The sequence below is a fragment of the Gallinula chloropus genome, assembly GCF_964237585.1.
Source record: "Gallinula chloropus genome assembly, chromosome: 1".
NCBI lineage: Eukaryota > Metazoa > Chordata > Aves > Gruiformes > Rallidae > Gallinula > Gallinula chloropus.
The window spans coordinates 60603518-60630495 of NC_140085.1; the positions used below are offsets into that span (position 1 = coordinate 60603518).

The 26978-nt window shown below is 40.8% G+C and overlaps 1 protein-coding gene across 1 annotated transcript in view; it reads left to right on the top strand.

Moving 5' to 3' along the window:
- LIN7A (lin-7 homolog A, crumbs cell polarity complex component) overlaps positions 1-14247 on the top strand; it is a gene marked incomplete at both ends in the record, with an annotated part of 48699 nt that extends 34452 nt beyond the window's left edge. The window contains 3 exons of the mRNA XM_084275458.1: positions 5651-5722; positions 8130-8339; positions 14035-14247. Of these exons, the coding sequence (XP_084131584.1) occupies positions 5651-5722; positions 8130-8339; positions 14035-14247 (495 nt within the window). The remainder of the gene's footprint in view (positions 1-5650; positions 5723-8129; positions 8340-14034) is intronic.
- Between the last annotated feature and the right edge of the window lie 12731 nt (positions 14248-26978).

Here is a 26978-nt window from a genome sequence, read left to right on the forward strand (position 1 = left end):
TTACTTGTGATTTCTTGAAGGAAGACTTTATATCTTTTTATATGTTGTCATACTGCAGGCACTGTGGAAACAGGGTTGATTCCTACTTCTTACAGACGTTATCTCATGTGCTAAGAAACCCCCAACATTTTCAAAAAGGTTACTTCCTCACTTATATATGCCACAGAACTTTATCTGGGCCTGCTGCTTCACAGGTCTAAATTACAAGGTACTGTGTCATGGGTTTTGTTCATGGGATTTTTTGAACACCTGTTTATTGTTGCAAAATGATTCTGTCCTCATGCCTCTTCTCTTCTGGTGTTTAGACTGAGCTGTCCTAAAGTCTATTGATCATCATTATTGTCAGTACAGTTGCACTTAGTACTACATATTTTATCAAGGGAGGAAGCAATGAATGCCTCTTACAGAAGGTAATGGAACAAAATCTCTTTAATTAAATTGTAACTTCTAGAATTCAGCAGAAAAGATGCTGCATCATTCAGGTCATAAACAGAATGCTGCTCCTAGTCACCTTTATAAAACAGGCTGGTAAGTGCACTGTTATTCCTGGACCCCCTCCTAAAGCTTCGCATTGACTTAAATAGGCCAGCCCGGCATCTGCTGCTTTGTTACGAGTCCGTATGGAGTAATTCCTGTTAAGGACCTAGCTCCTAAAGTACCTGCAAGGCAGCCTGTGCTTCAGTAATGCTAAACCAGCTGCTTTGCCTCCCAACTGAACGCCTGGGAATGAGGACCATCGTCATAACAATAATACCTGCTGCATCTGACTCACTACAGCTCCTGCTGGGAGAAGTAATAAAATGTACATTTCTCTGTGCCAGCAAGAGCTGCCACGGTACAAGGAGGATTCACTTCCAAGTTCAGATTTTCTAGATGTGATTTTCCTCCCTCGCTCTTTCTGTGTTTTTTTCAGTACTGTGGGAGACTAACTTTACATTATGGTGCCTGAGAAGACGACCTGCAGAAGCTGGAAAAGTCTGAGATCTATATTCATGCTTTCAGGAATATGTCTTGATGGGAGTGTTGTATTTTCTGCACCACAGGAGAGAGAAAACAAAGCCAAGTACGTCTAGCTCCACAGCACAAATGAGACCTGTGTGAACAAACCCCTGTCTGCAGCACACTTTTACCCCATGAATATTCAGCCTACAGACATTGACAATCTTGGTACAAATCGCTGTGGGGGAAAATTACATGAAACATTATCATTTACCTTACAGCAGCAGCTTTGTGTCTTTAAACATTGACATTTCACTTGTAATTTAATCTCTATTATTAATGAATCGTGGAAACTCTTTTCCTTAGGCCCTAGACCATCAGACTATTTATGGAGTCTGTCAGCAAATAGTATTACTAAACACCCGTGTGGTCTTTAGACACTGTGAAAAGAAATAGCTGTACGTACAGAAATAGATACGCAGCTCTTTTCAGTATTACCAACATGTAGTAACTGTCTAGATACTGTCCTGGGCTCTAGGTGGCTCTGCTTGAGCAAGGATGTTGGATAAGATGACCTCCAGAGATCCCTTCCAACCTCAACCAGTCTATGATTCAGCGATATGTTAATTGTCCTTCTTGGACTCATTCGTATTACACAGTGAGGTCTTTCAGGGTGATTCATCTATTGTGGCCAACAAAGGTCACTGTTTTAAAAGACTTCTTTTAGTAAATATCCTAAAGGAGTTTTTCAAATGCTTACAATTAAATTCTATGCCCTTGTCGTCTTGTGTACTGAGTGGTGCTTTGTCTAAATAAGGAATTCTGCAGAAGATCTTATAAGGACATCTAAAGAATGACATTGTTAGATCCAGGAGAATCTCTGTATGTTAAAAATGTGATCAGATGTACAGGTAACTTAAAGCACTGAAAGGCTGTATAAAACCATTTCAATTACTTGTCATGCACAGTGGATTGTACAAAAAGTTATATTCCACTGCAGGAGGATTTAAATGCCACCTTATTTAGTTTGAAAACAAAGAGCATTTTCAGTTTATCCGCTGTGTGTACATGTAAGAGGCAACAGAATGGATTTGTTGTGCACAAATTGTGGCTAAGGTGGTACTGAGAACAGCGTGGATAAAGTGGTTAGTGTGACTACAGGCAAACAATGGTTATTTATGGACTTCTGTGTGCTTTTTGTGCATTGCTAGACCTGAACCCTACAAAGGGTTTAGGGGACTTGGTGGAACATCTGCGGTTAATCTGTGCTTGGTTGTTAAACTGACTTAGTAAGAAGAAAGTCTTGTAGGGGTATGCTTTATCTTTCTGAAACTCAAATTACATTAAACTTCATGTAACAGTCAAATAAGAGAATTAGATTTACAAATGCCTCAAGCAGATATCCAAGACTAGTCACATCTGTTGCTTCTAGAGGGTGAGATTTGACATGCAAGACTTCTTTTCCTAAGAACAGTGCTATAGATATTATGATCACTGTTAACTGCTGAACATCATTTTAAATCCATTATTACTGAAAATTTGCAAAATTATTTAAGGATTATATGGCATTGTTGATCACATTTTTCACAAGCTTTTGAGTAAATTGGTTCCTTTTTAAAATATTAGTTTGATCACACACTAGTGGTTTATTCTTTCACCAGTATACAAATTAGTTACCAAGATATTGGATGTTATGAAGCCTACCAGCTACATACTGGTTGGATTCAGCCAATGTGGAGTTACATGACATCAGATCTAGCCAATAATCACGTGAATGTGTCATTATCAGTTCACATTTGTGATATAGTGACTATTTTAAAGAAATTGTTATTAATTGCTCCTGTATCTGAAATATTGTGACCTGGTTTTGAAGCAATCCTATATCATAATAGTTCAATAATGAAACATGGATTTAGACCTTACAGCTAGGCACAGAATTTGTGACTGTGCAAGCAAAAACATTATGTGCAATCCTGTTTCATGCTTAAGATAAAGGGGAACCTGAGAGACCAAGAAAATAACAGTATTACCAGTGTTTCCATACAGTATGGGTTTTGAAGTAAGTATTCAACAACTCATTACTGCAATTACACAGTATTTTTCTTACATAATATAGTTGTTCTTATATGATGTCCTATGACATAACACAGTATTCATTGAACTGATCTGTGCAGGATAACGCTGGGTATGTAGACTCAATCCATTTTTGTGAAGGCATCATCCAATACGAGCAGATAGAACAAACCAGAGATCCTTCAGAGGCTATGTAATGACTTTATTTTTCCACAATCTTAAAATTAAGGGCAAAGCCTTGGCCTATGCTGCGTTCAATGTCAATTTTACCAATTTATTTCAAAGGTAGAAAGAAGGAAACTTTTTGACCCACTCCCCTTGCCTCAGTTTTTCTGAATTAAGTCCTAGAAGGTCTTCTGTGCTGACAACATATGAGACAGATAATCTTTCTCCTATGCTTTTTTTTTTGGGGTGGTGGTTGACTGCAGGCTGAGTATGAGCCAGCAGTGTGCCCAGGAGGCCAAGGCGGCCAATGGCATCCTGGCTTGTATCAAAAATAGTGTGACCAGTAGGTCTAGGGAAGTGATTGTGCCCCTGTACTCGGCATTGGTGAGGCCACACCTCAAGTACTGCGTGTAGTTCTGGGGTCCTCACCATAAAAAGGACATTGAGATCCTCAAGCAAGTGCAGGGAAGGGCAACCAGGCTGGGGAAGGGGCTGGAGGGCAAATCATATGAGGAACGGCTGAGGGAGCTGGCGATGTTTAGCCTGGAGAAGAGGAGGCTGAGGGGAGACCTTATCACCACCTACACCTACCTGAAAGGAGGTTGTAGAGAGGTGGGTGATGGTCTCTTCAGCCAGGTGACAGGAGATAGGACAAGGGGAAATGGCACAAAGCTGTGCCAGGGCAGGTTTAGATTAGGTATTAGAAAAAAAAAAATTACTGAAAGAGTTGTTGGGGCCTGGAACAGGCTGCCCAGGGAGGGGTTTGAGTCACCATCTCTGGATGTGTTTAAATAAAGGGTAGATAAAGTACTTAGGGATATAGTTTAGCTTAGGATGGAATTGGTTGGACTTGATGATCTTAAAGGTCTTTTCCAACCTTGTGATTCTGTGATTCTGTGAAAGTGTTTAGCAAACTTTAGATCTCTAGAATGTATTGCATTTTTTACCTCCTTTCCTTTTTTTTTGCCTTTTCCTTGCATGCTTCCCTCAAAATAAGGCTTGGGGATCAGTCTTCCTCAGCATTTCGCTGCTCAAAAAAGTGTTTGATTACCACTATGTCTCTCCACTGAGATCAGAAGTGAGCTATAAATCTTTAATTCCATTTACATGTTTGTAGCAATACATTTTATAGCATGTAGATTTTATAGCAAAAGTCTCAGTGGGGAAGGAGGCATCTTTGTGATACTGCATAGGAAGTCATCGGGTCACAGGGGATGGGGAAGTTTTGCCTACCAGTGGAACAAGCCACTTTTTATAGGTCAGTGAAGTACAGGATCTGGCACCTTCTCTTTATGTACGGAAGAGGGAAGTTTTTTGGCACTCCTGTTAAAGTATCATCAAATCAGTGAAAAGTAAATGCATTTGGGGAAGTACGATTCAATCTGCACTCCTCGAGGACCCAAAGAAAGATTGCTGTAAAAGCTGATACACTTCACCAGCAAAGGTTCTCTCTGAGGAATGCATCCTGAAACATAAAGCACAAAATTCCTTTTGAAGTAGGTCAAGTAAATGCCCAGAGTAAATCATTGGCATATAAGAACATTCTTTTTAAGTTTGGTGGGTTTATAAGAAGATTAAATAAAATGTTTCAGTTTTTGCATTTACCTTTGTCTTTCAAAAAAAATCCATATGTTATATATAAATATTTTTATTTTTTAAAGTTACTTTCAAAATAACTGGCTTGCATCAACGCCTAACAGTGTGATAAGTGTAGAGAACAAAAGCAATGAGAGACCCTTTTGCTTTCTCCTTACTGATGATGTTTAAAAGGGACATTTAAGGACCAAAGGAAATGGGCCAAGAGTGTATACTGGAAACAATAAAAAATGAGACAGGAAGTTGTGCATATCAGCAACATTGACTTTATGCTATTTAAATTGCAATTCCTTTCTTAAAGATAATCTTACCCATTATCCTTGTCTGACCTACCATCAGCTTTTTTCACCATTCCTACCTATGGCTGACAGAAACCAGTTCTGTAACCTTTCTCTGAATTTTCATTTCCTCTTCTGTTCTTCAGCACCTGTATGCCAAGCAATTTACTTTTTTTTTTTTTTTTTAACATCAGTCTCCTAATTCTTTAGTTCATAGGAAATTTCAGAGAACAAAGAAGCCTTTGTTGGAGGCTAAGGCACTACTCGATCAGTTCAGTTCATTTGCATTCAAATCAGTTGCCTGGAGACTCCAGTTTTTGCTAACATAGAACCTGTCTGTGGTGACTTGTGGAAATGGTGTTCTGGTGATGGGAAGGGAGTTGTGTTGGAAGATGTACAGTTGAGTTTGCAAAGTGTCATAAGAAACACAGGTTGATGTTCTCTGTAAACCTAAACAGACTCCTGACTGTGCAATTGCATGAATACAGGATTAAGGAAGCATAACCTTACGAGAGAATGGGACTGTTCTGTCTAGGTTAATATATAGTCCTTGTTTTACTTCTATAATTAATTTCATTTTATTTTCATGAACATTTTAGGTGTATCAATACATGCATGAAACCATAACAGTTAATGGCTGCCCCGAATTCCGAGCCAGGGCCACAGCAAAGGTAGGATGCGTGCAACTGTTGAAATACGTGTTACCAAAGTGACCTAGTAATTGACTGTGCGCGTGTGTGTTTCAGGTATTCGTGTGTACACTGTAAGAAAATTTAGACATCAGTGGCAGCCCAGAGTCTAGAACCAGTGCTACTTCCCAGGTAACAATCATAATGGAAAATTTCAACCTTTATGCTGCTTCTGTAGCTTAAGAAAAGAGAATGATTTTATGGAAATTGATGCTTTTTGAAAAGTTGCTTTGCAAAAGCAAATCTACTGGTTCGTTCTGTAGAAGTCTGCCTGCAACAACCAATCTTTTAATGGACTGTTTTCCCATACAGCTCATCCAGAGAGGACACGATGATTTGGGAGACAGAAACTAAACAGTCAAAATTCCACTTTAACTTGTGGGAAGTATAGGTACTGAGCAAGTGGTAAGGATGAACAGTGACAAAAATGGCCTCATCAAGAGACTCCACAGCCAAATGCAAGCCTTTTTCTTTTTCCTTTTGTTTTTTTTCCTGATACATGACTTGTTTTAATAAAACATTGTCTCTTTACCCACGTGGACCTGCCTTTCTTATATCCTTAGACCATGACAGCCATATTACTGTAACTACTAAAATGATAATTTTCTAAGGGAATTCACACAACCATGAAAGAACCCATTCTATGTGCCAGTGTGAAATATGCTCTGTATTTTCATAATATGCACAAAGATAGATGCTTCTAAACAGAGAGGTCCACCATGGCTTTCTCTTCCCCATTGTCATTTTGTACTCAACAGTATCTTCTGGGTGGCATAGGTACTGTGCAGAGCAGGTAAACCCAAAAAAGCCATAAATCCTTTTTGGAGATATTTCTTTATGGTCCAACTCCTTTGAAGTTAGTGACAAAAGTCCCTGAAATCTTAATGGAACTAAGATCTTACCATTAGCTATTTGTGTAGAGAGATTTTCATTTAAGGCTGTAATCAGAAGATGAAGGTTGGGACTGTGTTACAAAATAATTTCTACAGTATTTTAGAGAAGCAAGCTGGATAGTAGCCAGCAAATAACCTAATAGGCACCAAATTGCAGTGCATTTTCCTTACTAAGTAGACTGTTCATTTCTGTAGGCTTTTCTTCTCATTTTTACCTTCTTTTAATTGAAAGTTAATGGACAATGTAAGTTTGTGAGGTCTATGCTACTATGTAGAGAAGTGTCTATATGAGATCCTGATCTGTCTACACTGCAGGTAAATGTAGAAATTTTGCTATAGTTAATGGGGAGAAAAACAATTAGTGTTTGCCATTCTCATTTCTTATTCATATAGAACAGCAGGGTTACAGAGCAATGTTTCGATACCGCAATATTTCCTGGTTATTTCTGGGCTGTCTGCATTGCATTCTCCTAGTGCATTCATGTCTGACATAAAATGTGTGCATGATGACAAGGTCTGCATGTGCAAAAACATGTAACTGAGAATGATCCATTATTTTGCATCATCCACTAGCTTCGATTAAGCACAAGCATTGTTAGGATGCTCAACAAACATTAGCGTGATGCAGAATTGTTTGAGCAGTTTGGACTACAAGCACACACTGAAAAAGATAAAAGATAGTCTTGATGTTCATTTAATGATTTACTGAGATCTAAAAGTAGGAAAATAATTGTAGCCAAAAAAAAAATCATAAGATGTAATAGTTCTCTGTTTGCAAGCTTTACAGTTTGTTATGTGAGTTCGGTTGGTTTTTTTTTTTCTGGAGTAAGATTAACAGCCTAGGATTTTTCTAATTTATTTATACATCCATTGTTTTAAGATGATTTTTTAAAATAAAACTACTGATCCAAATATATGTTGTAAAAAGTCATATTCCTGTTCTGAGAGTTAGTAAATAAAGCTTATAGAGATTGTAAACCCAACTTTTTAAAATAAGAATATCCTTTTAGGGTTTTTTTCTGTGCACAAAGAATAGAATAACCAATTCCATACCTCCAAAAGTGGAGCAGAGAGCTGACAATTCAATTAATCCACGTTATTTCAGCTAGGAATGCGGTAGAGATCGCGTTGTCTTATCCCAGAGCAATGCATTTTCTCTCCCTGAAAAGGCAAAGAAGAAACACACTAGCAATCCTGAGTGTTCACCACCACGCAGTCAGGCTTCCCCGTGCCTACTCCTGGCTCTGCTACTAACTTGCTGCGTTATCTTTGACAAACCACCTAAACTCTGTATTCCTCTGCTTATTCCTTTATTTCAAAAGCATTGGCATGGAACTAAGTGGGGTTTTTTTTTTTTAAATTATTTCAGATGACCAAACTACTCAGAGTAGGATACTGAAATGTTTTCAGAGGAATGAGTTCTTCCTGCAAATGAACAACACAGTGTATGTCAGTGTTCTCCCTGCATCGCCAAATCACTCGTCTTTTTCTTCCAGGCAACAGTTGCTGCTTTTGCTGCAAGCGAAGGCCATTCACACCCGCGAGTGGTGGAGCTGCCAAAGACAGATGAAGGGCTGGGCTTCAATGTCATGGGAGGAAAGGAGCAAAACTCACCTATTTATATTTCTCGCATCATTCCTGGAGGAGTGGCAGAAAGGCACGGAGGGCTCAAACGGGGGGACCAGCTGCTTTCGGTTAATGGAGTGGTATGTGGAAATTTGATAGAGCCTTCATTTTCATCTGGATTTTCGTTTTTCACAGCTGTTCTAATACTGTGATTTAAAAAGCAGCCACATAACCCAAAAAGAATTAGCCTTGTGAGAGACCTTCGGCATGTGTCTGCGGTGCAGCCAGGCAAAGCTGCCTCCACAACTTTGTGCTGCTGCGATTTGCAATGGAGCAGAGGGTGCTTGAAGAGCTTCATCCTAAATCCACAGCACATGCTCGATTTCCAAGGAAGCTGTGTCTTTCTTAAATGATAATTCTGCAAATTCCTTGTGCAGTACAAGCGTAATCACAGATTTTGTCGTGCTTACACTTCATAGCCTCTAAGGCACACAGCCCTTTCCAAGCACAGTGCTGCCTCATTGGCACTCGTGTAGTTTGTGACCTTCAGCGCATTTGAACACATAAAAGAAATTTGGTAAGCTCTGCCCATGCTGCTTTGTGATGGAAGGTACATTCCAGACTTTTTTTCAGTGATCACAGTCATCCAGCTATGAAATCTTTGTCCGAGAAATCAGCTGTACAAATGTACATATGCAGGGAGCATGTATTTACAGTAAAAAAGTACATTTTTGGCATAGTCATTTTTCATGACCCCTTCAGGGTTGAGTGTTTTTCAATACTTTCACTGTGACTTTCAATATGGCGGTAAAAATGAAAGGGCTGTGGGAATACAGAGGAAAAATAAGGCTCCAACTATATGATATGCCTTTCATTTTGCTTTTTATTCCCTTTTACAAGGGAGTGTAAAGGAGTGAAAAGGGAAGCAGGCTCATTCCTATAACCCTACTCTTCCTTTAATGAAATCATAATCCTTCTTCATGCAAAACCTTCATCTAAACCTTGTATTCAAACGCACCAGAGGCATGTAGGAGCAATTCCTGAATCCAATCATAAATACAAGACTTTCCAACTTAAATTTCCTCTTTGTTGCAGGCCCATAAAGAATGAAAAAAAGAGCTGTTTTCTATATGCTTTCATGTTGTCATCTGTTTCTCTCAACAACAGCTATTCCCCTTCTCTTGAAACAAAATATCAGTGCAACACTTCAGACAGACCTTTTACTACTTCTTCTATCAACTATAATGTTCTCAAAAGAGAAATAATAGGTCTGGAAACTTGCTTGCCCCAGTACACAGTGAGAAAGAAAAGATACAAAAAGGAAACCCACTGAAAAGATCATTTATCTCAAGGAAAAAGAAATCAACGGAACATTTAATAAGTAGATTGCCTGAACTTCACTGATGGGAAGTAGATCAAATAGTTCTGTTGCTGTTCAGAACTTCTTTCAACAGGTGAATAAAGAGGCAGATAAAAAGAGTTTATATTCACTAATTGGTGGATGGTTCTTGAAAAATCCTTTTTACTGCCAGCAGCATCTGGGCAAGTACCAGGGAGGAAAGTGATGAACCTTCAGATGTCAAGATACATTGAATTTGACTCTGTTGTCACCTGTATTTCGTGATACTCTGTTAAAAAAAAGATAAAAGCCAAACAACATTAATGTGCTCTAGAATATATACTAAGCTAATGTAGCAAAAAACCACAATATAAAATTCCCAGCTGCATGTAGGCACATGAGAAATTTGATTCAGAGATGCAACAGAAATGTTTTTGTTTTCAGTGTCTAAACAGCAGAATTGGAAGTTTGAATTGCTGTTGCATACTTGAAATAATGCCTATGAGCAACTGTTCATAAACCAATTTTGGGTTGCACTAAGCCCATACAATATAATTCGTAAAAAGGAAAAAATTACAGAAGTGGTAATTTGTTTGCAGACAGCTTGAGACAGGAGGAAAAAGGTCTAAAATTAACATCCTTCACTGGGACTAGTTCACTCTGTGCCTCTCTCCATTTAACTAGAGAAAAAACAAATACTATACAGTATGTATAATACAACAGACGGCTCAGCAGTAGAACACGAAATGAAAATGAAATATCTGTAACTTGTTTGTGCTCAGGAGTTGGTGGTTATCCAACTTTATAATTATCCACATAAAATTAGAGCTGTGTGTTCAGAATCCAGATTCGTTATCCCAGCATGACTGGCATGACTGTTCCTTGAGCTGTTTCACCAGATATTAAAAAAAAAAGTGTTTTCTCCTTATGCTGGGGGTATTGTTGCATACTTTTGTCCCACAGCCCCTAAAAGTAAAGGAAATTGAAAACACTAAGACCTGCAGATGGCTCAGGAAAGGCACTTGCTGGTGGCTGTTCCTAGCTGGCAAAGATTCCTGGATATCTGCCAGATACCTGGTGTGAGTCAGATACAAAGAGATGCAAAATAGGTTTATAATGGCTAATTTCTCACCCAAGCCTTTGCTTACAGATATCGAATGGAAACATTCTTCTCAGCTTCTCAACTTGTGGGGTTACAGACAGGATTTTTTCTTTCATATTTATGACAAGTGTGTGAGCCTGGATACAGTAATGGTTTTTGCTTCCCCACGCTGTATCTGCAGTTCATTCAACTGTTCTTGTCTCTCCAGAATTTTGCATCCATTTTTTGATGCAATCTGCTAATGCAATAAGGGAACTACAGATGTGAGTATATACAAATATGTGTAACCCAAACTCAGATATGAAAAAATACTCCAAAACAAATTTAGCAATCCCATGTTTGGTGGGCAGTTCTAAAGCAATGTGAGTGTCAGATCCTTGCCATGACCACAACCAGCGTTACCCAGTCAGCAAAATCCTTTGTACAGGCATAACCAATACCAGCAGGAGGCATTTGCCAGCACACCCTCGGAGGGTTGCAGGGGCAGAAGAAATCAAACAGAAAAATAACTTTCTTTGCTGGTATAAGCTCATTTCCCTACTCTGAGGGACTCTTCTATTTAAAGTTGTGCAGCTGCAGCTATGCAGGTAAAGCAATTGTAATGCCTTTGGAAACCTGAGCACAAGCAGCAACAAAGACACTGAGAGCAAGTGTAACAATAGTATTGATAACATCTGAAAACTTGGGTTGTTAAGACCTGAGATAGGTACATGGGGAGAGTAGGACTTGTATTTAGCAGCACACTCTTTTACTTTGCTGTTGTTTTCCCCTCCTTGGTTGAGGGTCACAGCTTTAGCTTTAATTCTGTATCATTACTATTCAAGTCAATGCGAATTTTCCATTGACCTGGATAGCAACAAAGTCAAACCCTTGATGTCTAATTAGAAAATACTGGCTATAAACTAGAAGAACAAGGCTGGAGGCAAATGTGAAAGGAAACAGGCAATGGTGTATTAAATGCAGGTTACTAAGCTGTATGAAGCATTGAAGTATGCCATTTTGTTATTCCCCTTAAATACAGGTACAAGTCATATGCTGGTATCAGTCTCGTGTTAATTCAAATACTTATTGTTGTCTGTTCAAACCATCCAACTGTGTGAAAGAAAATCAATATATTAGCTACTTTGTGCAGCTTGTGAGCTTGCAGTTTTTCTTCACAGCCTATTCTAAGTTCATACTGTCCCACAGCAAGACTGAGCACGACTGTGTGGTTTCTTCTGAATGCCCATACCACCTCCCACTGACCAGAGTTCACAAGCAGAAAATGAAATACAAAACAATATCAAGTTTTATACAGCTCCTCTCAAGGTGAGAAGGTTCTTTACAAGACCAGTATCACCATCTAACAAAACAATGAGTTTTTTATAAAAGATAGCTAGTTACAGTATCCTTATGATCACCTCTTCTAATATTGAGCAGTTATGGGGTAGGGAACATAGGGAAGAGGTTGTAATTTGTATCTGTGAGTTGTTTATTAAAGCAAATCACAAAACATTCTGTGCATCTATAGCTTTTTATTTTAGCTTTCTTTGGGAGCATTAGATAACATTGACTGTTTCTTATCCAACAATAATTTCCTCTTTTTCGAATATTTGTACAGAAACTCTTTTTTTTTCTCCAAATTGCTTGTGAGTAGCAGTGCTTGTTCAGAAGATTGATGGACATCACAAATCACTAATTTTCTTGAAGATCTTGCACATTTTTTTTAAGATCTTGAAGATTTTCTTGAATAGGAAACCTGTGGAACTTAATGAACATAGAGTTCAAAAACAATCAAGTGAATATTTATTTCAGGGTTTCCTCCTTTTCTGGTAATCATTTCATCAGCTGAAATGACATTCACTATTTCTGTAAGTTGATTAAATATTTTCAAAGCATCTTAACATTTCTGTGGAAACTCCTGTGTCCAGTCAGTTGACCCAGGCATGAAATAATTATTTGGCTCAATATTTTGAGGGATATTTAACAGGAGACAGGAAGATAAATAGCCAGGTGATAAGCTTTGTGTTGTTTATATTATGTAGAAGCATCTGCTTTTTGAAACTTTGAAATCATTATTTCTAGCTCATAGTGTGCCACAGCATTAGTAAGTCTTATTCACTGTTCTTGCACAATGCTACTCAGTCAAATAGGGGAGATGAAAATAGAATTTTCTCCTAACAGTTGCTATAACGATGCTAAGTTATTCTTTTAATATGAATTGAACTTCAAATATTGTGAATGCTGCTGCTTCTCTTTGGAGCCCTATTGGTATAGCTTCATTTTGAATAGCATGGTATACATAAGAGTTTTAAAACACAGCATGTAGTAAAACTTTGATTTATTTTATGTGTGAAGAAAATTACTTATTTTTTTAATGGTCTGAAATCTATGTGAAGGGCTCAGTTGTGCAGTCTTGTTCTATGCAGAGATACTTTTGTTTGTTGGAATATGTCTTGCAACACACATGGGCAATCACAAATCATTAGAAAATGTCTCCCTTTCTCTTAAGATGTGGAACAATCCACGTGCCTGAAAAACACTCCGGTCTGTCCACTCCATGGTAGAAATTAAATGCTCTTTTCACAGCTGAGTCACCTCCCCCTTTTGGAGATTTACTGTTTCAAACAATGTTAGCATAGAAATCAGAGCTTCAGCCCCTTCAGGCATACTTTTGATTTCGCAGCAGGTATCATCTTACAGTAAACCATTTTCCAGAAAGGGAGGGAAAATATGTATTCCTTCAGCAAGAACTAGTTGCTAGTGTTTAATGGCTTACAACTACCTGGATAAAGACTAGTTTATTTCTGTTAGAGAACCTGGATCACATAAATGTTAAACGTGTGAGTAGTGCCGTTAGCTCTCTAAGCGACCGGTTGTCCCCAGAGCCATGGGCACGCTCCTTGCTCCTTGCCTGCAGCTCAGCCACAGCTTCATTGCCACATGTCGTTCCCTGCAGGATCCAGATGGGGCCAGAGCATAAGAAAGGAATTGCCATTTCAAACTTGCAATTTCTTCCTTTCTTATCTACATTTAAATAGAGTTTTTTGAGTGGTTTGGGCTTTTTTAATTTGTACCTTATAGTTTGTTTGGGTTTTTACTGTGGGGTTTGGGGGTGGGGGTGGTAAACATTATTTTTGTTTGCATAAAGCTTGTTGAGTCTTTCCCCTCCTTTTCACACAGATCAAAAATTAGACTTGTAATGCAACCTAAACCAGACTTGGGTTATATAAAATAAGAAAATTAATACATTCCCAGCACTGCATAAATCTTACTTAACTTGACACTTTCCCTTGAAAACTACAAGGTGTAGAAACTTCCTAAAACCCGATAGCCTTTTCCTACAAAAAAAAGAAGACAGAGCTTTAGATAAGAGCAGCATTTTCATTATTAAATCTGTTCTCCCTGCTCCCAGAGCGTGGAAGGGGAACACCACGAGAAGGCGGTGGAGCTGCTGAAGGCAGCGAAGGACAGCGTCAAGCTGGTGGTACGCTACACTCCCAAGGTGCTGGAGGAGATGGAGGCTCGCTTTGAAAAGCTGAGAACAGCCCGGCGCCGGCAACAGCAGCAATTGCTCATTCAGCAGCAGCAACAGCAGCAAACTACACAGCAAAACCATATGTCGTAGGTGAGAGGATTCATTGGTCCTCCCTTAAAGCCCCCTGATGGCACCCTGCCTGGGACGTAGTTCCTGAGGAACCAGAGGTTCGTCAGGGCAGGGCCTGGCACCGGGGCCCATCCCAGCCCCAGGCAGGATCAGGGCAGCCCAGGGGCAGGGGCCATCAGGGCAGCCCCAGCCCCAGGTATCAGGCATCTCTCTGGGGATGGGCTGGTTAATGGGCCCACTGGTGGGCCCAGCTCAGTGGGGCCCATGGCTAGGCAGGGCAGGCCTGTGGAGAGCTGGGGCAGGGGGCTGACATGTGATCCTGGGCTGTGGGCTGGGTCAGGGGGAACCCTAGGGGATTGTTGGGGGGGGGTCCTGGGCCCAGGCCAGGGTAGGAGGGAGCTTTGTGGAGACTGACATGGAGTTCTGGCCCGGGGACAGGCCTGGGCAGGCGTCAGGGACAGTTAGGGCTGACATTGCCTGTGGGGCTCCAACAAGCACATGCTGCAGGGAGGATGATCAGAGCTCAGTCTTTGATATATTTCCATATGATCTGACTTCACCAGTTGATAGGAAGCGTTTTACTCACTCTTGACTGACATTCAATATCACAATAGCTTCCGAGAGACTTGCAAGTTTCCCAGTGTAGTCAAAACACATGGCGTGTGAGGTTACGGAGCTCCTCCGTAGAGGCAGTTTTTGTGAAATCAGTGAGAGTTTGTGAAGTGAATACATTTATAAATAAGCTAACATTTGCCCAAATGAAATCAAGTAGGAATCATGTCACAATGATTTACATCCCAGTCTTCCATGTCTCATACCAAGTTTTCCCAAAACAGGATTTTTGCATGAGAAATAGTCTACAAGTGACTCAAAAAGTCCTCAAATAGTCAGAAACTGAAGCTCCCATTGATAGTTTCATCATTATTAATGTAGACACTGACCTCTGTTGATATTTAGAGGAAAACGTGCACCTTGTAGACCCCCGCCTGCCCTGTCTTCTGACCACCAGAATTCCAGCTTTGTTGATGCAAATAAAGGCTCTGAATGGGATCTGAATCCCACCTCAGGGCCTCAACTCAGGCAGAAAGTATAAACAATAGTGTTTCATGAAGTAAGGTTTGGGTTTCTGTGTGAGACAGGGCTGTTGCAGAAGACAGACATACACAGTGTCATGTGAAGTTTTACATTTTTTTCAGTTACCTAAATCTTTTCATTAGCAAGTAAGATATTTGTACCGATTTTAGAATTTTTATTAAACTGAAAGGGAAGAAAGGCAGGCAGGCAGAGACAGCAACTTAATTCCTCAATTCCTTGTGCTTGCTCTGAGAAACGTGTTTTCTTTAATTCTAGGTTATTCTCAAGGAAAAAAAAGCCTCGATCAAGAGTTCAGTAATCAAGCAACCAGAGCTGTACTTCAGTATTCCAGCAAAAGGAAACAACTACAGGAACATGTAACAGAATTCATCTGGAGACTGTGGAGTACAAGAATGATGTAGTTAAGACACCTGCAGGGAGGGTACCTTCATGATAAGGCTTTTCAGCACATGGCAGTCACAGATAATAAAGTACTTCTGTGACTCTATTCCTAATGAGAACATCATGATAGCTAAACCCTATGAAACAGAGAAGTCAAGGGCTTCCAAATAATTCTGTTTGGTCTAATCTTGTACTCCTTACTCTGACAAATTGGCCAGTAGGCTTTCTCTAGTTAGTGAAAGTTTTGTTTTAAGGAGATCAAGATTGACTGCTTTTGGGGACGGAATCTTTCTCTACAGTTATCTCCAGAAATGAACAACTACATCAGTTCAAAATTTTGCCACAGACATCAAAATCTTACATCATGCTTCATAGCCACTTTGTACTATATATTGTAGAGCTGTTTTAACCTAACTTCCTGTTTATAATTTTCAATTTTCCCTCTGGAAATAGCAATTTACTATATTTATAAAGTATTCCATTTGTAGAAGCAATTGGCTTTTTACTCTTGGTGTTTCCATATATTTTATTATGCATCAACAGAGTGAGAAAGTTTTAGGTCAGTTTTAATTTTATTAGTAGTAAAGTTAGGGAATCCTAGAACTGTATTTTTAAACGTAGGTATTGCTTGTATCTATTATAGTTACTATTCAGAAATCTATAACTGGATATATTATATATTTATTCCATAAAATATATATTGTCTGAATGTACCTGTTAGAGAAGTAGGGTCTTTTCTTAGCATGTATTGCAAATGTAGTAAGCTAATGTTAGCAAAAGACCAAGCTTTGTTTGGCAGAAATTACTGTGATAGCATAATCTCAGCTTTTCCGTATTCTTTAATTTATTTTCCAGTCTAATGTTAATATATTTTTAGAGAGGAGGAAGTGTATGTTGTTTCTTTTAAGACATGCATTATCATTTAAATCAGTTTGAAGTTGAGAGTTCTGAGTTTTCTTTAATCAAACCAAATGTGCAAACAAAGTATTTAACTAAGTTCTTAAGTTTACATGTCTGCTTTTCCAAAGAAAATAGTCAAAGCTGAAAGGCTATAAATGTCATCTACTTTGTATAAAAAAAAAAGAAGAAAATGGAACCCCTATGTTCTAAAAAATAATCATTTTCAGCATGTTTTCATTAGGAAAGATGGGGGGGGGAAGAAAAGGAGCTTAGGGGAGAACCCTACAGTCCTTGCATGTTGAAAACTCCAGCTGATGTCAGTGAAAGTTTAGTAACGTGAGGAATGTAGAAGTGGTCTGAACCAGCGTCCTGGTTGTGAACTTGGAACACAGTCAGCAACAGTATTTTAAGGGATCTGTTCTCAAAGAGAGAGAGGCAAGGCGGAACAGGGGAAATGGGCAGTATCACAGCATAGGTCAGAAACCAAATGCAGGGTAGCCAACAGTCTTGACAGTGTTTGATTAGTGTAAGTAGCCATTGAGAGGAAATTACTGTATTTTTAAAACCAAACTCTATGAATTCATCCAGAGAAGCCTCGTTTTTTTACAGAGAAGTAATTCTATCCAGTGGTTGTAGGTGACAATATCAATTAAGACAGTGGGGTTTGAGAACTACCAGAGTTAAAGATGAAATATATTGTATTGTGCTCTTTACGGTGTCTTTTTATACTTAATAAAATTGTACGGACCTATTTTAAAACTGTATTCTCAAACAGACACTGCTATTAATATTGATGGAATATAAATTGTTATTATGACTGCCTACAACTGTTCTGTATCTCATCAATCTGAATTACACTGATAGCTGCGTTTTCAGAGACCGAGTGTTCAGATTTAGGCAGCCCACTGTGCTGCATTCTTCCAGACCGCCTCCCCACCTCCTCCCCTCCTCTTCCTCAAAACATTTAGGTTTGATGGAGTGGAATGTGCTGATTAATGAACTTCAGTCATAGAATGTCATTCATATAGAGAAGCATATCAAAGTCATTTTCATATATTATTATTCAATAAATTATTTATACACACTAAAATTAACATTCTAGTCTTTGCCAACATTTAACAATGAGATGAAAGAAAAACCTAAGTGAAATACAGCAGCTGATGAATTTGAAGTGGAAGCAGGAAGAAACTACATTTCAAGGGTAACTTTTCATACCCCTTAATTATCAATCAGACATACAGCCACTTAATCACAAAATAATCTGTGTCCCTAAATCTATCATCTGCATTCAGTTGGAGACAGCCTTTTGGTTTGTGCTTTAAGTGGCTTTGACCCTCTTCCAGTAAACACACTTCTACCTGTGTGCTGTTGAATTAGGACGTACAAGAGGCACAGGGAGAAGAACACTTTACACACACAGGTCTGCAGGGACTTGTGTGTTGTATTTTAACTGCTTGATCCCCTGGCATTTGCTGCTTCCCTACACTAAACTGATATTCCTTCAGGCAACTCAGCAAGTTTTATTGCTCCCATTACCTCTGAGTCTCCTTTGTGTTCCTCTGCACTGTCATCCAACTGAGGTAAAAGGCTCAAGAAGCCTTTTCTGACTCTTAAGGTAACCAAAGGGGTGCTGTGTGACTTTTTACAAGCTCTTGCATCATACTCACTTATGCCAAAGATGCAGATGTATGTTGTAATAATAACAGAGATTCAGGGATAGTGGCATTTGCTTACTAAAGTTGATGGATCTGCTGTGATAGCCATAATTACTCCATTTGTGATACCTGATCCAACTGGCACTTCATAGGGGATCGAAGGATTTCACAGCCCTCGGTAAAGCGAAAAGCTCCCCAGGTTGCATTCTCATCTTTTCCTTCTGCGGTGACAAATCACAAATGAAAGGTCAGTGCGTGCCCATGAGTGGAATAAATGACATAAAAATCTTCCTAGTTCCCTAGTGAATAATAGTCTTACACATCATACCTTTTGTATGTGGTTATCACAGCCAAGCTTCCAATCTGACTTAAGCACCTTTGGGAACTCTTGCAGAAGGCACAAAATTATATGCCGCATTGCAGGAGAAGAAATTGTTTATTCAGCTACTAATCTTAGGCATTTTAGGGTTCTAAATGAAAATAAGATCTCATGTGCAAACTAGGCTCCTAGAATAAGAAAAAATGCTAAACAAGAAAGTTGAGCTTGCCTGTCTCTGGAATCCGACAGGATTTGAGGCATAATTTCAGAATTTGAAGTAGTTACTGTGTTCATAGCAGATGTGTTTTATTACAGGACGAGAGGCTGTTTCAGAAAGCAGCAATTCTTTCTGAAAAGGGGATAATAAAACTGACCAAACAGAAGATCTGTGTCTAGAAGAGCTAAGGGGATCATTGCCTATATCTAAGCACAGGCTTATTGGCCAGAAGTAGCACTGTCCCTGCAGGGGCCTTTCTGAGACCACTTCTGTTTCCAGCATTCAATAAAACAGAACAAGTTTAAAACCAGAGAATGTTCTGGGGCAACTTGCAAGGACAAGCACTGCCCGCTGCGGCACGTCTGATGATAAACACAGCCCATTGGGCTTGTCCATGAGAAGGTCAGCACGAATTAGGGATGTGCTCAAACTGTCTTGCAAGCAGACCCAGGCTCAGGCCTTACACATGACCTGGTTTGTAAGGCAGCAGCTAGAGCTGTCTGTCCAGAAACATTCAAAGGCATTTCAGAGCTCAGCACGGGCACTGTCAGCACAGTGCTTTGGTTGTGGTGTGTATAGAACCAGACTACAACAAGCTTCAGTCCGAGACAGATGCACAGAAATGAAGCCATCAAGATGCCTACCTAAAAGAAGAAAAAGCATGGGAAGAGTCCTGTGTTAAAGTATTGCCATGTGAAGGTAGCCATGAACCATGGTGGATAAGAGTGAGTCTTCTCTGAGAAACTCTCAGAGATACAGCTCCCACTGATCTTTTTCCTATCCCAAATCTACTCCTACCTAATCCTGCCGCTTTTTTGGTCTCCAAATTCCCTTTGACTACAGCCCAAGTATTACCAGAAAGGTTTTCCAACTCAGTGTTCCCCTCCTCTTCCTTCATGCAACTTCCCTCTCAGCTGAGCAGTGACACTTCCTGACCACATGCAATCTGCTCCACCTTTAGGCTTTGCCAGGTCCCACCTCCTGGAGTGCTCTCCTACTTCACTTGCACTCAGTATCCATTAGCTGCCCTGTCCTGGCCACCAGAGTCAGCTGTCTTGCTTCTCCTCTCCCCACCCTACACCCCCACCCCCCCACCCCCAAAATACTTTAATTATCCGTGAGGAGTACGGTTAGGGGGAAGGAATAAAGTGAGGGGGTAGAAAAATGGTGGGCAGCTCTTGAAAAATACTTTGCCGTGGTACACCAAGAATGCCTCCTCTTTCCTGAGTCAGCTTCTTTTCACCAGGTGGTGATTTCTACCTTCATTTAGCTCCCTGCTGACACAGCACTACATGAAATGACACTGATACATGCTCCTCTGCCTGGCTGAAACAACATCTCCCTGTCTGGAGTCGATGGACATCTAGATCTGCTTGAAGGCACTGCACCGTGAATTCACGCACCTACCGCAGGTCAGAGTTACTGTGCACACTGTAACCGTGTGCATTGCACAGATGAAGATCTGGCATATCTGGCACACAGGCCCATGTCTGTCTGGCATTCCAGAGATGGAAATACAAAACCAACCCCTGGAAATAGCCTACAGCCCCTGGCAATATTCTAACACAGGGTTAGAGCCTTCAGTCATCCAGTCTGGCAATGTTTGTATTATAAAAAATAACATTCAGGACGCAATGTAATTAGTTTCAAAATTCTATATAAAATGAGTTTTCATCAATAAGCAATGAGAAATCAAGAACCTTTCTTAAACTGTTGAGGACCCAACATGCAGAGGAGCATTAATTTCTCCAGTGATTTCACACTTCAGGTGCAGAACTGAACATGCCAGCACCCCCTTTCAAGCCTGGTTTTTTTTCATGTTGTGCTTACCATGTCTTCAGTAGGGACAGAAAGAACTTCAAGTGTTTACCAGTGAGTCTTACTACGCCTGAAGGAAAACATAAACTCAGCTGCTACTAGGAAGGGGGCTTAAGCATCAATTAACTCAGGCTTAAATATGAGCCAGCAGTGTGCCCAGGCAGTCAGGAAAGCCAATGCAATTCTGGCTTGTATCAAAAATAGTGTGGCCAGTAGGTCTAGAGAGGTGATTGTGCCCCTGTACTCAGCATTGGTGAGGCCACACCTCGAGTGCTGTGTCCAGTTCTGGGCTCCTTACAAGAAGGACATTGAGGTCTTCGAGCGAGTCCAGAGAAGGGCAACCAGGTTGGTGAAGGGGCTGGAGGGCAAACCCTGTGAGGAGTGGCTGAGGGAGCTGGGGCTGTTTAGCTTGGAGAAGAAGAGGCTGAGGGGAGACCTTATCACCACCTACAACTACCTGAAGGGAGGTTGTAGAGAGGTGGGCAATGGTCTCTTCAGCCAGGTGACAGGAGATAGGACAAGGGGAAATGGCACAAAGCTGTGCCAGGGCAGGTTTAGATTAGATGTTAGGAAAAAATTCTTCACTAAGAATTGTTGGGGCCTGGAACAGGCTGCCCAGGGAGGGGGTTGAGTCACCATCCCTGCATGTGTTTAAAAGATGGGTAGATGAGGTGCTCAGGGATATGGTTTAGCTTAGGACAGGAACAGTTGGACTTGCTAATCTTAAAGGTCTTTTCCAACCTTGTGATTCTGTGTCGACCAGCTCTTTCCTAGCGATATTTGTCTCTACTATTTTGCGCGACAGTTCGTTCCAAGACGCGTTAGATGCGTTTCCTCTGTACAGGCAGCAAGGTCACGCCTCGGCCGCAGGAGGCTGTTTGACCGCGCTCGGCCGGGCAGTGGCCCCGCACAGCTCTCGGCCGAATAAATGCTCCAAGGGAGACGCCTAGTGTAAAACGGTGCTCACAGCACCTCTGGCTGCCCGTTCCACCATCATCTATCTTCCCTTTTCCGCTGGCACCACGCAGCGGGTACGCGCAGATGTCAGGTATGCGCAGATTTTGGGTATGCACAGATGTTGGGTACATGCAGATGTCGGGTAGGCGCAGATGTGGGGTATGAGCAGATGTGGGGGCACTTGCAGATGTGGGGTACTTGCAGATGTTGGGTACATGCAGCTGTGGGGTACATGCAGATGTCAGCACACCCGTCCAGCATCTTTCCACATGCTTCACAGTGAACGGATGGTTCAACAAAGGACAAAATGCCACATGAGGGGATTCTCTGGGCACTCGGAAGGGCGAGTCGCACTCGGGCAGCAGCAGCAATAAGAGCACTCTTCTCACCCGGGTGAGAAGTCCACGGCTAATGTAAATACTGCTTATTGTGCTTATCAGACTGCACGTGGTCAGGGTCTGGTCATACGGCGCCCACTGCTGCTCAAGATCGGAGCTGTGCTGATGAAAAGAACCCGCGCAGAGCACCGTCAGGGAAGAGTATCGCCTGCACGGTGCTCTGTGCCGCGCTGAAGCACAAAGCACTGGAAGAAGGCAACATCCAAGAAGCACCAGCTTGACAAATACAGGAAGCCTCAGAAAACTGCCACCAGTGTTTGAAAGAGAAAAGGGCCGCTCCAGAGGAAGGCAGACAGGATGATGAAAAAGCCTTCCTACCTTTCATAAGCTCCAACCAATAACCTTCACTTTTTTCTCCATTAAATGTAAGGGGCAAAGACAGCACCTGGGAGAGAAGCAGAGGCCAGATCTTCATGGTCTGTCTTCATGTTCTGAGTATAAGACTTAAGTGCAGCCCAAATTCTCCTATTCTGTCAGAAAGTCCCTTACTCTCATAAAGGTGACAGTCCTGGGCAAAGAGGCGTAAAGGGAGCCCTGTACTCATCCTGGTACTGGCCAGTGTGACTACAGAACTGTTTGCTGTATTTAAGGTCAAATACTTTCAGGCTAAGTAAGGGCAAAGACATATTTTGACAAAGCACATATTGATTGCCTGAAGGCCTCAAATATTAATCTGTTGTCTTTTGTAAACAAATCTCCTGCTGAGGTTGGTGTGGCTAGGACTGGTTTCTTCCCTGTGTCCCTGGCTAAGTCCAGGATGCTTAGCTTAAACCTGAATAGAGCAAGGTTGCGAGCAGTAAGTCATATGCTTGAATGCAAGTGCAAGTGATTTTTGTGAGGCACCATGACTTTCCAACCAGCTTCTTTGCTGAACTACAGAACCCTTGGCATCTCTCTGCATATCAATTAGTACCTCTCTGAAGTATGATTTAGTCATCTTGCCTTTAGTAAATTATTCAGCTCAGCTACTCAGGAGTAATATGGATCTGGCTTACTAAGGAGATGAGTGCAACCTTAAAGCAAATTTACTCTGCAAGCCAAGACTCAAAGAATGACAACCTCCACATCTGGAGAAAAAATAGGAAGGAAAAAAGAAGAATACTTCCAAATGTCAAATCAGTTGAAGATCTGACAGATTTCTCTGACTGTAGAAGCAGTTGTTGAGGTGGCTGAAGTGACTTGGGAGTCAGACAGGGCACCTGACATTATTTTTTTCAGAGGCTGGTGTCAGTGAAGGTGCTGTTCACTGCAGCTAACATCTCTGGAACACAGGTTTCTGGTCTAAACCAAACACGAGCCTCCGCTCTTCATGGAGGGAACAATTATCTCTGAGGGATGATTCACCTCATCTGTGTAAGGGTTACTGACACAATACAATACTTTTTTTTTCCCAGCAAAGACAGCAGAAGAATTTTCTAATCCTCCTCCTCCACCCCTCTCCCCTCCACATCGCCAACCTTTATTCCCACCCCAGCTTTAACAGGTTTCTGCTTCATGCAGCGTGAAGCCTTCCTCTCACCTTCCCCATTGAAAATACCGCAGTTTCTCAGTCGGTTTGTAGAAACATCCTATTGCCAACTTGTCACTGCAGAAAATATATCAGGTAATTACATCTCTCACATCTCAGAACACTGTTAATGGGAAATGACTCTCTTTCTCTTCATTCGCTGCGGAGGGGACCTACATGAACAGACCAGGTAGGAAGCCTAAATTTTAGATGCTATGTAATGAAATGGTCTAGCTTATGAGCTGAAAAAAATGTTTATTGCTGGGGCAACAACTGCCAAAGATTAGTGCACAGAAGCCAAGTAACTCTCTGACTCCACGAAGGAACGGAATGGGCAATAACTGAGACAAGGAACTGTGCCTGCGTGTTGTCTATAATGTGCAGTCGTTACGGAATCAACAACTGCTCTGGATGTAATCCTAGGAAATTGCAACCTACCTGGTGTAAGCCATCTGGTGATACACCTTCTGTTGGTTTCAAGAGAACAGAACATTAAAGATTAGAGGGGTCACACCAGCTGAAACTAGGGCTAGAAGCCTTGCAATCCACCTCTAAAGAGCATTAGATAGAGAAAGCGTTGCAGTGAACTGCCCCATAGCTCTCTATCTGTTTCCAGAAATGTGGCATTTCCTCAGAAACGCCTGGAATAAATGGAATATGTCTGCTCTGTGTGTATACTGACATACTGTACAGTGGGTAACTACCCCACTTTTGGGACAACAATTGTATTTAGTGGCCCTTGATTAATTTCGCTCACCTGCATTTTTCTAGGGGCTTTTTGAACCCAATGTATTCAGCAACCCACTATCCTGCCACGCAGTTTTGTGCAAAGAACTATTTCCTTTTGTTTGGAACAGCCCTATGGTTGCTCTATTGAGACAAACACCTTCCCATGGCCACTCGTGGGCCTTTAGCATGCCTTTTTATCCGGGTTTTTCACTATAGAACTGCATCTTCCTTGAGTCATCTGTCTCGCGATGTTGGACAAATGGTGATAATTAAAAGTAAAGCAGAAGTCCTAAGTTACTCTGCAACCTACATTCATTGTAGGGAAGCCACTTGGGAATCGTTGATCACATTTGTTGCCTTGCCATGAATCTTTTCCCCTTCTGGTACTTAAGTCTTCCGATGGGAGTTCTAGAGGTGCTTACACAGTCTGAGGGCACACTGAGATCTGTACAGAAGCATCATGGTATTTTCTGATTGCTCATTATCTCTTTCTCTACAATACCCGATACCACTTATTGCATGACTCTCAAATCCACGATTTTATATGAAGTTAGCAGTGGTTTTCCCCCATTTTACAGTTTTCAAAGCTCTTTGATCTGCCATTATGATAGCCAGTTACTGTGTTCCATGAGGTCCTCCTGCAGTTCTTAAAGACAGTCCTGATTTATTGTTTATTACCCTGATTTATTAACATCAACAAACTTTCTCTCCTTGCTATTCACATCTTTTTTCCATGAATATGTTATACAGTGCAGATCCCTGCAGGAATTTACTAGTGACTCCACTGTGAAAACTCACCTTTTACTTCCACCTCCTCTTCCCCTACTTGTCCCCAATTATTTATCCAAGCAAAAGGACTGTCAGAATTCCTATGCTACTTCTGATAACTATTTTAAAAGTGTGGATTTTTAAAAGGGTTTTTTTTTTCAATTATTTCCAAGTCCTAAAAAGCAATTTCTGATTGCAGTAGAATTTGAGGGGTTTATACAAAAAAGAGGTTGTGGGCTTTTATTTTACCTTTTCCCTCCTCCAGGTAGCTTACACATTCCCTCTCAATTCTGAGAGTTGTTGGTAGAGGGAGTCCAGATAATCCACTCCAGACTAATGCTACTCAAGACTGAGTTTTGCCTGGACAGGCTTGGAGATAGGCATGGAGACTTTAGGTTACACAAGTGCTGAAGTGAATTTTGAGAATCAAAGTTACAGACTGAGTATTTATATCTCATTCTGCCTACCTGCACATTTTGGGGTTCTCATCCCATGGCTTTGGTTAGTTAAATGTATCATTTATTAAACCAGAGTCCAGACCACTTCTGAGAACAGGGGTCAGGCTCATGAATTATGGTACAGGTGCTTTTTAAGATAAGTGCAGTACTGTGGCATTTGTAGAGTATGGGGAAAGAAGCAGATAACAAAATAATACTTACGAGTCACTCTGGCAGCCAGAGATCTCAAAGCACTGAGACTGTGTGCCTCACTGTTTGTCCTGACAACTACAACAGTTTTAAACAAGATTTTAGGGGACACTCAGGCATATACATATAAAATAAAAACAACAAGAAAAAGTGATACAAGAGCTTCCCAAGGCATAGAGACTTGGCTGAAGATCTGAACACAACCCAATAATGCACAGAACACTGAACGTCTCTTGATTTTGGGTAGGGAGTGGCTACTAACTTATCAACATGGTAATTTTCCTGTTTCAAGCAGGAGGCTGGACTTAAATTTCCAATTCCTAAACAATATTTCTATGGCTTAACATCAAATTCATTTCATGTTTTCCCTATTCCTGTTTTTTAAGAATCTGGGAAAACACTTTCCTTGCTCATTTGCCAGACAGAACAATTTTTGTCCTTAACCTTAGCAGGACTACATGTCTCAACAGCAGACATGACTGCTTCAGAGGGAGTCTGCCACTGTTGTCCTACTCCCTCTTAAGAAGACCCTCTGCCTTTGACTGAGTCATCTTAGAGTTTCCCAAGCTATATGGAAAGGAAGATTTGTTTTAAAAAAAGGCAAACCATATAGTAAACACAATATCTGCCTGTATTTTACACACATTTTGCTTTGTGTAATGGATTTCTCTCTTTTTTTTATTTGCAAAGCAGCACTAATGACAAAACCTCAACAAGCAGAACTTAGTCTTACTGACAGACTGAGACATATGAACAAAAGAATGAAGACATTATTTTATTAAAACTTGAGCAAAACAAATGTTTATATTGCCAAAAAAACCCAAAACAACCAAACCTTTAACCACTTGCCTGGTGCCTTCTAACAAATGCTCTGAGAAGAATTAATAGGAATGAAAAGAAAGTTCACCTGTCCTGGTTTTCTCAGGGATAGAGATAATTTTCTTCATACTAGCGGGTACTGTGCTGCATTGTGGATTTAGGTTGATAACATACTGATGTTTTGGGTGTTGCTGGGCAGTGTTTACACCAAGTCAAGGACTTTTAAGCTTCTCACACTGTCCTGCCAGCGAGGAGGCTGGGAGTGCCCAAGAAGCTGGGAAGGCCACAGGCAGGACAGCTGGCCCAAAGTGACCAGAGGGATATTCCATACCGTATGATGTCATGATCAGTATATAACTGGAGGGAAGCTGGCCAGGTGCCGGACCATGGCTTGAGAACTATCGGGGCATAGGTGGTCTGCGGGTGGTGAGCAATTGTGCTGTGCATCACTTGTTTTGTATAGTCTATTATTCTTAATAATAGAATTGTCTTAATAATAATTAAAAGCAATAGAATTGTCTTAATAATAATTCTATTATTAT